Source organism: Perca fluviatilis, chromosome 9 (assembly GCF_010015445.1).
Source record: "Perca fluviatilis chromosome 9, GENO_Pfluv_1.0, whole genome shotgun sequence".
NCBI lineage: Eukaryota > Metazoa > Chordata > Actinopteri > Perciformes > Percidae > Perca > Perca fluviatilis.
In genome coordinates this window covers 24,610,652-24,624,934 of record NC_053120.1, presented here as the reverse complement: position 1 = coordinate 24,624,934, position 14,283 = coordinate 24,610,652, and the positions used below count along the sequence as shown (strand labels likewise).

The following is a 14,283-nucleotide window of genomic DNA, read 5'->3' as shown; positions in this document are numbered from 1 at the left end:
GCACTCTTATATGACCCAGGAATGGAGCTGTAGGTGTCTTTAAAATGCATGCTGCAAATTGTTTAAAAGCTGCAGTCTTTTTCCAGACACCTGTGCAAGACATCAGCTTCTTCTGCCTCTCTGCAGGATTTCCACAGACGTACTTTAGAAAGTTTATCAGATTGTACAGTGACAATAGCCCCTTCTGCAGCCAAAAGACTCCACCACGGATGTTCATATCATTAAATGGTTAGGAGACGCAATGCTGAGTATGACTTCATCTGCTGCGGAACTTCTTCTTTTGCACCTGCAGCGAAACTGGAACTTTTCAAATGGCTTCAGTGTTTCAACAGACATCTCTGGAAGTCATCCTCCGGGTTAGGATTTTGTCACGCTAAGTCTATCTCAAATTAGGCTTCTGCCTGAAGCAGAGCTGGAAACGTTATCCTCTGTGTATCTTCATATAGCTTGATGAGATCACAACAGATTTTTTTCCCCCTTCAAGGTTCAAGGTTCTGTCATTGCTGCAGAGTCGAGCCTGTGGATTCTGTTCAGTTCAAAATAAACTGCTCCGACGTTACTACCACTTAGCTCATTCAACTCCAATAATAAACAGAAGTCCAACAGATAGGCAGCACGAAATGGAAACGTGTCGCATGCATAATCCAAATGCACGAGGATGAATATAATGGAAATCCTGCAAATTCTGATAAAATGCAAGCACAGAAAAAAAAAAAGGCAAAACATCTTTGAATAAAAGGGGTAATCATTTTGTACTTATGGAGGTAGCTTTATTAATGAAATAAAATTTCCGCAAAATATCTAATAGATAGATAGATAGATAGATAGATAGATAGATAGATAGATAGATGAATAGATAGATGGTAGTGAAAAGCACCCTGTGAGATTCAAGGTGCATGAGTTTGGCAGTCCTTTTAAAGTTAGCTTTATTTAATTTTTTTCTTTTACAATTTTACATCCAACATACCTTGACTTTACTCCATAAGTACACAGAAAAACACTGCTTTGTGTTACAGCGCACATACCTCATTACCGTTTTGCCCAATGTACTAACTATTTATTATTATTATTATTATTATTATTATTATTATTATTATTATTATTATTATTATTATTATTATTATTAACTATCCTCCACTAAAAGAATTATACACCAAAACTAGTCTATGTCTAATGAATGGGGAATTTAGCTGCTAAAGAGACAGATTTTTCCCTCAGGAGTTGGTGAAGACCAAAACAGAGCTCAAAGGAGAGTAAATATTGGACTTACAGAAACAGGACTTCAAATGAATGTTAATGTTGCTCTGTGTCTGCTGGATGTGGGCACACTACAGGCAACCGTTACAACACGTTATGTGTGGTGATATGTCAATGCTGTGTTTACAGCTTGTAAAAAAAAAAAAAAAAAAAGAAAGAAATCAATGTATGCAGTTTTAAGTGGTTACCTCTTTCTTTTGAGACTTTATGTTCTGTAATGTACTGTATGTCCCCTTAACGAGATCCCATAATTATTTTGTAAGTGCCCAATAATTACAAAATAATGACACTGTAATTTGTGGGCCATAGTCTAAGCCATTATCCAAATTGAGGTTTCCCATTTAATTCCCCACACTGTTTACATCCACCTTTCACCAAATTACCAAAGTGTCTAAATTCTATTCAGCCAACTGCTTGAGAAGTCTGAACAGTGAAACAGGAAACACACAAACATCCAGCTGCTTCAAACAGCAGCTCTTTGAAGAAGCTGCCAAATCTACCGTCCTGCTCTGCGTGGTCTCCTTCCCCCTTTTACTAGTGCCATCTGGAGATGTTCCAGAAAGTTTCAGCGACACAGTAGGCTGGTGTGTGCTGATAAAACCCTGATGTCTGGCAACGACGCAGCTCAGGAAACCTGAGAGTGCATCTTGGGAGAGTGGTGGCTGCCAGACTGGCACAAACACTGAAGAAAGCTTTATTTTTTTATTTTTTTTTAACGTCAGAATGGAAGCAATTCATCAGTATAATCACAAAATTACAGGCCCAATAAAAATGAATTGGGTCGTATAGGATGTCAATTAGGCAATTTACATTTACATAATCTACTAATCCGGCCAATTTTCAGAACATTTTGATTCTGAAAATTTTGCCTTTTATTAAATAAATGGTTGGAGTGTTCTAAAGTAGAAGAACAAGCCAACGTTGAACAATAAGGCAATATTTTACTATTATAAAATTAATGTCACAGGCAATAAGACTAAAAGAGTCTGTGGGAGTCTGTAGGAGCAGGTACCATATGTTCCCTACCATGTTCACCATCTTAGTTAAGCATGCTAACATTTGCAAAATTAGCACTAAAAACAAAGTAAAGCTGCGCCTGATGGGAAAGTCATTAGTTTAGCAGGAATTTAGTGATAAATTACAAGTTCAGAAAATTATTTAAAATTTGACCTGATGATGGCACTAGAGGAAAAGTTAAGTGATCACCAAGTTATTTAAATTAATCCTTAGGGGAACATGATTGTCTGAACTGAATTTTCATGGCTATTCATCCAATAGGCATATCACTAAAAAACAAAATTGGCAAAGTCATTGGAGCTAGAGGGAAAGCAATGGGATAACCAAAGCCAGTAGGATCCATTGCCTGGGGACCATGAACGTCTGTACAAAATTTCACTGCAAACAAACAAATACTTATTGAGATATTTCAGTCTGACTCTGCACCAGAGTGGTGGACCGACGACCAACAGAGCAACGCAGCTAGCATGGCTGATAACCAGCTTTATGTATAGAGAATTACGTCACTGAGGCAAAGAATCACCTGCACAAGTTTATTTTTGCAAGGATGACAAGGGTTACACATTTGGGTTGGTAAGAGTGCACTTCTTTTCAGAGCATTGGTGGGGATGTTTGTTTAGATTAGGAGTAGGAAAATCTGACCCCCAACTCCTTCAGTGGTGCAGAGCTCTACGTTGAACGCCCAGTGAAAGCTGCCTGTTAGCTACGGCGCACATGTACAATCTCAGACAAGTAAAAATAGACTGCAGTGCGTCTCCCCCTTACGATCCACCTGTAAATGATGTCATCTCCTAAACATTCCTCTCCTCCAAACATGTCGCTTCCACTTGATTGAGCTACTTTCAAACTTGGGATCGTTAAATAAACACAACCTTCAGTCCTTATGAGGAGCCACTGCTCAGCCAGATACATTTTCATTTCAGAGAATCGAGGCGGCCAAGGTCAAGTAACTTTACCAGAGCCCCTGAACCATGGACACGCAGCGAGACAGAAACAAGCGAAGGCGTACATCAAAGTCTCGATCTATGCTGTTCAGTTATTGACCCCGACAGACCAAACGCTCGCTCCAGATTAGCAGAATCTATCCACCTCCTCCAGATGAAAACCATTTAGTGGCTGGAGAAGGAAGGCATTCCTGAAGGAGAGCAGCTACAGGGAGCTGGAAAGAATTATCCTCCACTGTGGAGCAACCATGCTCCAGCGAGAAGACAGAATTTCTGCTTTTCTAAGTGTCTCACCCACCTTAATGTGTACATTTGCACTTAATCACTTCAAAGTTCCAAACAAAGACAACATAAATCTAAAATGCGACTTGATGGCTGTCATCTGTGTGACACATGGGGCTTTATATGTTGAAGGAAGGAGGACCACACGAGTGTAGAGAACCACCAGCAACCTCTTTTCAATGTCAGCCTCTGTTGGCTTGCTTTTTAAACTACAGTCCTTTCCGGCAACGAGGAACTACCAGGAGGATCAGCTGTGGCATCTGAAACTGAAGCTACCGTACGTGCATCTGTGCTAACATGAAACTGCTGTTAGTCTTCTCTCTGAAAGATCCAGCCAGCACATTAGATGCAAACACACTAACACCCGAAACAAGCAGGAAAAAACGTTTGATTTAAATCACAGGAGGAACACAAGGTTTGCATTTACGGCCAACTGCCGGCATCCAGAGCATGCAAATCGAAGGTCCTTTTCTTGAGCTAACGGGAATCTTTCCAGACCAGATATCTTCTCCTGAATGCCACCTTTGTTTAGCCATTTCAACAATTAGCTGAAAAAGAGGTCTTGGATTTCACTATTTACTGCTATTTCAATGGGCCATCTGACCAGCACGGACTTTAACATTCCTCCCTGACAAGACCAACCAAGAACAATGTTTACCTTCATCAATCTTCATCTCTAACACCCCCCTCCCAGAAAGAAAAAAAAAAAAAAGTTATTTCCCGTTGGCCATGTCTTCCCTGTTGAGTAAAAGGCTCATATTCCACTGACTCACTCCTCTCAGAGCTGGTTGACTAATCAAATCTATTGCTGGTGCTTTGCCACAGACAAGACAAGAAGATATCAGAGGAACAAGAGGATTTCTGATAAAAATGCCAGGCAAACAACCAACAACAGCAGGCCCTCTTCCCTAATTGCTCACACCCTACATAAACACAATCCCTCTTCAGCAGGTTTCCTTTCAGTTCACTGTCTTGCAGGCTTGCTGAAAACAAAGCCGCCTGATAATTAACTGCAGCATTTGGACAAAGAAGACTTTCCACTGAAGTCTCTGATGACCTGACTTTGACATTTTGAAATCGATAATCAAGCAGCACTAAGGACCATGGGGAAAAGCTATGATGAGCTCATGGAAATCAAAAACATCTGTATACATCTGTATGCATAACAATTTGGCAACAAATGCGGCAATCGAAGTCCAAGGTTCTTGCCGATAGAGTTCTGATACTGAGGCGTACCTCATGTATACCAGTGATGCATTTTTTTTCCCCGATGGATTTTGTTTTTAAGGGCAGGCAGTCAAATAAATAGGTGATTGCATCTCAAATGGGCTAGTAAAAACCACCCATCCAAAAACCACAACCAGGTGCACGGTTATCGCCCCCCCACATTGACAAGATGTGGACGGCAATTGTTCTCTTTAAGAGGAACTAAAGCAGTCTAGATGAGTGGTGTCCTTTGTTAAAGATCCCATTGTAAAATGTGAGATTTCCATGTGTTTTTTTGATTATAAAGAAGGTCGAGGTGCAATAAAAATACTAAAGTATCGAAACGCTCAACCTACAGAAAAAAATGCACACAGCCTGTATTCAGATACTGTGCCTTTAAACTAGCGGTCAGGACTTCCGTCCGGTTGTGATGTCACAACTATAAACGGTATATAGGTAAAAAGTGCCGCTACAGTGCCCTTACAGTCATTCCTCAGCAGCAATGATGGTGCACAGATGCCAAGAAGAACCGGAAACGCTGACCTTTTTCGGGTGGGGGGTGCTTAAAGAGAGAGGCGCTAAAATGGATCGTTTCAGATAGAGGGTGAATACAGATATATTCAGACAGATAGTATGAAAATATAATGTGAAAAACAATGTTTTATGAAATTAAAGCATGTAAACATGTTCAAGTAGAATCCCAAAATACAAGTATGAACCTGAAAATGAGCATGATATGGGACCTTTATTAAAAACGTTAAAGTTGGTGATGAATGTAAAGCCAACAATTCAAGCAATGGGTGTATGAAGGGATAACAAAGATGTGGTCACACTAGGTTTTGCCAGCATAAAGGCATTTTTAAATGTTTTTCTTAACAATGTTATATCTTTAATATAAAGAATAATAAAAAAATATTTAAGTAAATCTAATAAAATATACACCTCGCTGCCAAGTCCTCAACTTGATCATTTTCAGTACAAAACAAATAAAAATCAAAGCCAATAGGATATGACCATATTGAAAAAGCTGTTTTTTTCCTCATGTTTGTGTCTGTGTGTGGTTCGGTCATAGCCTCGTGAGACCGTCCTGATCTCGCGAGCTCCAGTTTTCCACTCGCAGATCAGTCTGGCATCTTGAGATAGAGAAAATTTGGAGCCGTTAGCCAAACGACCGGGCCAATCAGCGTTGGTTTTGAGGTGGTTTAGGAGGTGATAGACAGATGGTTTATCCAATCAGCTAACCACTATTTTCAGACAGCGGTAGCCCTAATTCTGTTAGCCGCTCGCTAATGCTTTTTTTCTCTTGGATCCTTCTTTTGGAATATGGAGCGGGAACCTGAAATGGGGCCTTTTATTCCTAAATTCTCGTTACACAAACGGCAAATATCTTTTACCGACATGTTGCTTGCATGCTGAGCTAACGAGCTATGCTTTGCCTGCAGCAGCAGGGGCGGGCTTGTGGTTGTATTTTCATACGCTTCGTGGATCTGATTGGTTGATTTGGCCCGTCTATCACCAACATAGGTGATAGACAGATGGTTCATCCAATCAGCTAACCAGTATTTCCGCCCCTTCCCAAAAGTTCTCCAACGGAAAGTTCCCAGATGGATATGCCGAGCAAATGCGAAGCAATCCATCTGGCGGAGTCAGGTTAGTTCGGTCAGTGGCTGTACAGACACTTGACAGCATTGCTAAATGCTGAGTATAATCAGAGGCTGAAGGTCATAACAGAAACCACAAAGGGCTCAGAGGGAAGTAGGTAGCAAAGACCTTCTACTAACAAGACGCCAGATGTCCAAGAATCTTTTTGGCAAAAAGAATTATCCATAAAGAAACAAACGCAACAAACACTCTGCATCCAAGAGGATAAGATTTTGGGAAACAAAATACCAGCACATATGAAAAGAAAGGATCAGAATCACATTAATGGGCTTATAAAAGCAAAACTGCTCTATTTTGGTCATAGGAGTTTTGCCTTACAAGTGTCCTACGCCATAAGTAATGCATTCTTGTGGGGAGACGTGTTTCTGAATCTGTTCCCAGCTGGCCTTTCATCGGTTACATTGTGTTGAGTGACCAAACACCCCAACTGTTGTGTCTGTGCTGCAGTGCATACCGTTTATGTTCATGGCTGGCAACACCAGAGACATCTTGGGTCGACTTCCTTTGTTGTGGTTGGTGGCAGGAAGTAGAAGATGATCCTGAAAACAAAGAGAAGAAGGTCATCAAGAGGAAAATACAACTCCTATTGAAGCAAATAAAAAATCGTCGGATGCATGCATTTGCCAGTTCTTGATCAAGATTTTGGAGTCGAGTTTATAACTCTAAGGAGACCTACTGGAGGACTTGCATTAACAACATGAGGTTATCGATGATGCAATGGTCATCTGGGAAGTTCAAAGGTCCTAGCATAACTCAATTTCCATGAGGGCCACAAAATTCTTCAAATTGAGCACTCACTTTTCTCATGCCTCGCCCTATCTAAACAGTTAAAATCCCTCAATCATTTCAATTCGGTCACCTTGGGCCATTTAAGCATTTTTTAAATCTATGAGAAGTCTGAGATCAAAATGGCAATAACCAGCACAGTTCCTGAGGGGCTATTAAGAATGGCTTTTGTGCAACTCATTAAATAATGAGAAGGAAGGTTTTAATCTGAGCACATCCTTTCAGAAGGAGTTGTGGTGGAGAGAGGAATGCACACACACACACACACACACACACACACACACACACACACACACACACACACACACACACACACACACACACACACACACACACACACACACACACACACACACACACACACACACACACACACACACACACACACACACACACACACACACACACACACACACACACACACACACACACACACACACACACACGGCTGTGTTTAGACTCAATAGCGCCTTAACTTAGAACCCCCCGCCTCCTAAATACCAACTTCTTTCAATCTCCACACCTCCAGTTTGTAACACTGGCTTTCTCTTATACATTTCTCAAGCCTGAGATAATGCATGATGCAGACATTATGCAACTGGTTGTAGTAGTACTACTCATAAAAAGTAAACTGAACTTCATGTGTAAAATTAGTGGAGTGCCTATTTAGGAAGAGTTATGACATTACAGAGTTAACATTACAGAGAAATCACCCATGATTTGTTTTCCATCACCTGCAAGACTGGCTTCAAGAGCTATCAAGAGACCAACTGAAAACAGGTTACCTCTATCACACTTGGCTTGCAAAACTCAGCCTGGGTGAAATGAAAAATAAGGAGCACTGTGAAGTGAGGTGATGACAGGCGGGAGTATGGTCTGAGGTTGGGGAAGGGATTACTGCGAAAAGATAGGAAGGAGCAATGTAGGAGAAAGAAAAGAAAGTGTTGTTCATAATGCCAAATACATTTTATCAAAATGACACTAAATGTTGCACAGCTAAGAGGTTAGCTTTTGTAACTTCATTAGTAGGGTTTTCTTCAGAATAAAGGGTTTGGTGTGATATATACGGTCGTGGCACTGCAAGGAATTAGGGATAGGCTATAAAGCCACCAAAGGGAATATTACATGCTAAAAATGACTGAGAGGGTGCCTTGACTGTGTTTGGAGGATGGCAGGAAAACAAAAAAACCCATTACTGCTCATCATGGGGGGGCCGGCGAGCTTGTCAAGCTGATATAACAGCTGCAGCTGCCATGACAACAGGTGATTTTTCCTTGAACCCTATGGGATACGGTCCACGGTGAAAGCAGCCAGTGTTTCCACCACCTGACCTCAATGCACACTTACATAAAGCCACAGGTGCTAAAAACAACACGAGGAGTGAAGCAAGACCGCAAAACGGCAACAGAGTGAGAGCAGTTTCATATTTTGGTCTTGTTGGGAGTTATGTTTTCCATCACCTCACCTCATTTCACACTTAAACAAAGCCACAGGTGGTAATGTATCTGTCGAGGGCTTAAAGTAACCTTGACCTAAGCATGGATCTCTCTGAGCGTGCAACACACTGTAGAGAGTGACCTCAACTACTGGCGAGGGCAAGAGCAGGTCATGATGAGGCTGACGAGTTGCCTCGAGGGACTGAAGTCAAAATTGGTAGTGATTGGCTTTAAAATCCAAACAAAATTCCAAATTTAATCCAGAGCTAGTCTTGTAATAATATCATACCGACTGAAACACACACACACACACACACACACACACACACACACACACACACACACACACACACACACACACACACACACACACACACACACACACACACACACACACACACACACACACACACACACACACACATTAAAAAGTAAAATAATGATCTGTGTCTTTTACTATTTAATGCTTCGTAAAGTGTTTTTTGTCATATCCAATAATGCTTTTATTCCTCTAACCTTTCCCACTTATTAAAACAAGGATAAGTCCACTTCATTTATATATATAAAAAAAAAAAAAAAAAACATCCAAAAGAGCCGGAAAGTAATAAAAGGAGGCAGGACTGTCTTTCACACACTATCAATTGTGAAGATTTTCTGCATTTCTTTGTCTTCAGACTAAACAAGCGCTACTAAACAAAGTGCTTGAAGACCATTACCTTGGACTTTTAGATATTAGGATTTGCGTTTACAGACCAAACCGTTAAATCAATTAACTGAGAAATAGTTGCATGCAGCCCTACATCCTCATATCAAATAAAAAAAATTTTTATTTCAAAACTTTTTTGATTTTAAATCATAGCTTTAAAATAATTGAAAAGCCTATTTCCCCATAGTTGTTATTGTTTTCAACTGTGATTAAACGAAAAAAGGTTACCATTTTTCAAACATAAGTTGCATTTCATTTTCGGTTGTGGTATTGTTATGCTCTTTTCTCTCAAGTGTTACTATATGCCATTTTTCAACATGTTAGTCAAGAACTCCATTTAGGAAGAGTCACTACATCTGGGTGATTTATCATAGCAAAATCTTCGGTCAGTAAGAATCAAACCTTGGGGATTACTCTATTATTTTTGTTTAACTGTTTGGTATCAAAGTTAAAATATCGGAGAGGTTTTTGCCCGCCCTCGCTGCTCATGCAACACAAAGCTGCTAGAAACTGACGGACAGCTACTTGACCTGTAGAGGCCCTCAACTCGGCTACACCATAGTGATCATTGTCCCTGCTGTCACCATGCCAACTGAAAGCCAAGCTTTTTGTGACTTGTTTGGTGACAAGGGGTCTTGAGCTTTGACCACATGCTTCAAAACTCCCGCCCGACTGAGTAATCCTGAGAATTTAAGGGCTTAACACCACCCGGAGGTGTTGAGTGTGATATGAGCTCTTTGGAACACTGACCAAATGTGTTTTGGGTAAGAAACATATCTTCTTATTACATTTTCCTAATGTTACTGTATTTATGGGTCTTATTCGACACAGCTCAGTGACAAGAGACGGAGCAGCAACTTCCCATGATAACGAAACACAAACCTCAATGGGGAGAAAAAGAGTTCCTCTGCAGCAAATTTGTTTTCTTTTTCTTGATAACAAAAGAAAGAAACAAACCTAAAGTAATCAAAGAACTCTTTATAATATGTCCAGAATTAAATCATATGGAGAGGGAAAACTCAAAACAGGTTAGGTCCAGAGTCTCAAATGTGGGAAAAATGGTCAAATGAATAAAGGCCAAGAAGATTAACAGTGACATATGGCCATGCCTAAAATCGAAAACATGGTCTTCATGATTGCAAAAGGACTAAGGAAACTGGACTGGAAAGAGGTAGTTACACCCTTGGGCGTAACTACCACCCTTCATCCCCTCCCCCACCCTCCACTTTTCTCTCAAATCTCTCTGTTGAGAAACCAACCGATTACATATAATTTATGATTCATAAGTTACTCTTTCTAGCATCAACTTGTCACTTTTTACGGCCAGTTTGGAAGAAGGAAATCTCATGACAAACACAAAATGATCCGTGTTGAGCTGTGAAAACATCCATTTAAGTATTTTTATTTTTATTTTTACTTTATGTGATCAGTTTAATGACCGTGTCAGACTTGTGTGTGTGTGTGTGGGAGCCAGCGCTCGTTTCTCCACTCAAATCAGTGGAATGGACCAAACAAGTTCAAACTTACCCTGCGGAAGGACACGACGTAGAAAGTGTCGCCACGACGATTGATCTCATCAAAGAAGTCACTGTAGGTGTGATGAGGTGCGTAGTATACCTGCAGCTCACTGCCAGGATTCCTGTTGATGAAGAATAACAGAAAAGTATGAGGAACACTGAAAAAAACAACTCAACAAATGGGGAGAAAAAGGGCAGAAACTGAAATCAAGTGCTGATAATCAGTTTCGTGCCAGAGAAATGTATTATTTTTGGCAAATTTCATGCAGATGAAATTCTTTAACGGTTTTAATATCAGATTGTTATCAAAACTCTAATATTATTTGATACGTCTGTCCGTATAACCCCTAAACAGACTCCCTTTCTACCTTGGTGTTAGAACAAGTCACTCTGCAGGGCATTGGTTTGCATCTCAGTCATCTAGAGCTGCAACTATTAGTCAATCAATCAGTTAGTCAATCAACTGAAAATGTATCTGCAACTATTTTGATAATCCATAAATTGTTTAAGTCATTTTTCCGGCAAAAATGCCATAAATTAAATATGAGAATTTGCTGCTTTTCCCTCTTTTACATTATACTACACATATTCTCTTTGGGTCTTTCAGGTCGTCAGAGAAAAAACAAAATTTATGACATCATCTTGGAAGATTGAGATGGTTATTTTTCACTTTATTCTGTTTTGTAACCAACCACTTGATTAATTAAGAAAATAATCGGCAGATTCATCAATAATTCAAAGTAATCATTATATGACATCATGATAGTTGCAGTAGTCTTCTTCCCTTGTTTCACAACCCACTGGAGAATACAAGCCTTTGCAGAATCTAATGCTGTGGCCTAGCTCTAAACATTATGTATACAGCAGGACGGCCACATACATGAGGATGAAAACCAAAATAAAACTATGAGGAGCCACCGTTCTTGTGTATTTCCTCTTTTCATTCTAGTTCTGCTGAAACTGATTTCTCCCATTTTGTCCTGTAGATTTGGATGTTTCATACCCAGACTTACAACTGATTAAAAAAAAAAAAAGGAGAAGAAAGGAAAGGTTCTTATATTGACCACTAAAGCTCTGAAGCAGTTTGGAGGGTCATGCTTTAAAATGACTGTATCATAAATCACACCGATTGTAAAAACTGATAAGCGGGCAAAAGCCAAAAATGTGGCATATATAATATCAAGGCAGAAATGTTATTTTTCATTACAATCCCATTCAAATAGCCACTCTGGTTAAGTACCACTCTAAAACAGTGAAACATACTAGTTTGTTATGTCTACAGTTGCTTTACGTAATCGGTCTCTGTCTCTCCCGCTGACAAAAAACACGACAGCCTGCAGCTCGGAAACAAGATTCAACTCACTGTTTTGGTTCACCAGCATTGGTTTACCTCACAAGAGGTAGTTACTGTGTATTTGTTCCGATAGATCCACAGGATGGATCTGCCCTCTAGTTGTCAAAAAATGCTTAATGCAGCTTTAAAATAAATAAAAATTGAAATCTGAAAAAAGACACAAATACACTGTAAAGGCCTTTACTCACTTTTCCTCAGTAGTTTCTGTGTATTGGACCGTCACAATCTGGGCACTGTCAGCCTCCTTATTCTCAGTTTTCTGTTGGGGGGGAAGAGGAGCAAAGGGTTATAATCTCTTTATATTCTTATCAACTAACCACTAGAGTGAGCAGGATAAACTGTTGGCAACTCTGTCGAATACAAACAGACAGACTAAATGACCATCATTTCCACACACACACACACACACACACACACACACACACACACACACACACACACACACACACACACACACACACACACACACACACACACACACACACACACACACACACACACACACACACACACACACACACACACAGAATCTTAAGCCTTAAACTGGCATGTAAAACCAAACAAATGAACAGAAACACAATAAAAGTTATATATTATTAATATAAAATTACATATGTTGAAATACTGTTAAGATTTATGTGCGTCTGTGGGGCTTAAACAGCTCAATACAGAGGAGAAATAAACACATCTACATCTCTATTTAAAGTAAAATGAAGAATGGGTATATAGGAACTAGGCAGCTCCGAGTGGATTAGACCTACTGTGACAGATTTGGGAAAAAATGATGGAAAAAAGGAGCAGGGGGCACTAATCCTACAGCTCCCCTCTAAGTGTTGTGTTTACTTTCTCAGGGCTGCCGGATTAAACTCAGCCCAATGAAGAGAAATGTGAGGCAGAAAAAGGGAAGGTGTGAGGGGAGGTGAAACAGTGGTGAAAGAGAGGCTTTGGTTTGCCAAAAGACAAAAAAAAAATAAAGAAAAAATTCCTTTATATGGCCTAAAATAAAAGTGAAGTTTAGTTTGTAAGCTTTATTGCAAACACTAAACATCACGCAAATTCTTACACGGCCCATTACATATGTTTTCTTTCTTCAAAACCTGCTGCTGTGACCTACCAGAATGGTCCTGGTGGGTTTGTGATTGCCGTTACTCATGCGCCTGGATTTGGTCTGCTGCACTTCATGACGGTGGACCCAGCCCCTCAACTCATGGGCCAACCTGCCAATCAACGGGTAGAACATGATTTTCTTTACATTTTTGTAGTCTTACTTGAAAAGGAGAAAAGTAGGCCATGCATGAAAGAGTTCATAACTCACTCTATGCACTTGGTCCTGTTAACAGGAGGCTGGCAGGGGGGAGGCGGTTGGAGGAAGATAGGATCCTTCACCACCATCAGGGCCTTATCCTCAGAGCTGCAACGCAGAAGAAAAAGCAGATAAAATGGTGTTAAAGGAAGAGGAAAGTGATTGCTTTACAAGACTGTTCATATGCTCTTAAATCAGTGGAAGAATTTCAAATAATTCAAATAATAAATTAAATCTTGTCCACATGTTGAGAATATGCTTTGAATGCAAACTGAGAGCCAACATGGCTGCCTGCCCTCAGATGGAGATGAAACACCCAGAGTGGATCGTGTAACAGGAAGCAAAACGGTACCAAAAGAGAAACCAGCATGGCTTCAATGTGGGGACAATTATAAACCTTTTTGAGTGTCAGTGTTAACTAATGAGTTTTTAATTGATTCCAATTCCTAATAATGTGCAGACGTGGCAGAACTTCAGTCGCTAATTGTATGCATGCACGGAAACGCTGAGAGGGGGGGGGGGTGCAGATTCAGACGATCCACATGCTGCTAGAGCGATGATCAGACACGTGCTACAGAGAAGTGAGCCCTGCCACCCTGCAGCTCACATCCAGTCGGATTATGGACAACGACACAAAAACAACAGTCTGGGTTGTTAAAGTGGGTTTACATACATTTTGGATTAGCAGTGCACTGCATTGCATAACTCGACTTTCCTCCTCAGATGATACTGTGACTTTAATTAACCGTTATACCTCTGCAAATGAATGATTGTGTTGCTTGAGGTGATGATGTAGACTGTCCACAGTCAGTG

The 14,283-nt window shown here is 40.3% G+C and overlaps 1 protein-coding gene across 1 annotated transcript in view; it reads right to left on the bottom strand.

Annotated features, from left to right (window-relative positions):
• The window catches only part of atf6 (activating transcription factor 6), a 37,375-nt gene that overhangs the window by 2,766 nt on the left and 20,326 nt on the right, over positions 1–14,283 (bottom strand). The window contains exons 11-15 of the mRNA XM_039811159.1: positions 13,483–13,578; positions 13,282–13,384; positions 12,356–12,426; positions 10,824–10,935; positions 6,823–6,907 (exon numbers count right to left, since the gene is read on the bottom strand). Of these exons, the coding sequence (XP_039667093.1) occupies positions 6,823–6,907; positions 10,824–10,935; positions 12,356–12,426; positions 13,282–13,384; positions 13,483–13,578 (467 nt within the window). The remainder of the gene's footprint in view (positions 1–6,822; positions 6,908–10,823; positions 10,936–12,355; positions 12,427–13,281; positions 13,385–13,482; positions 13,579–14,283) is intronic.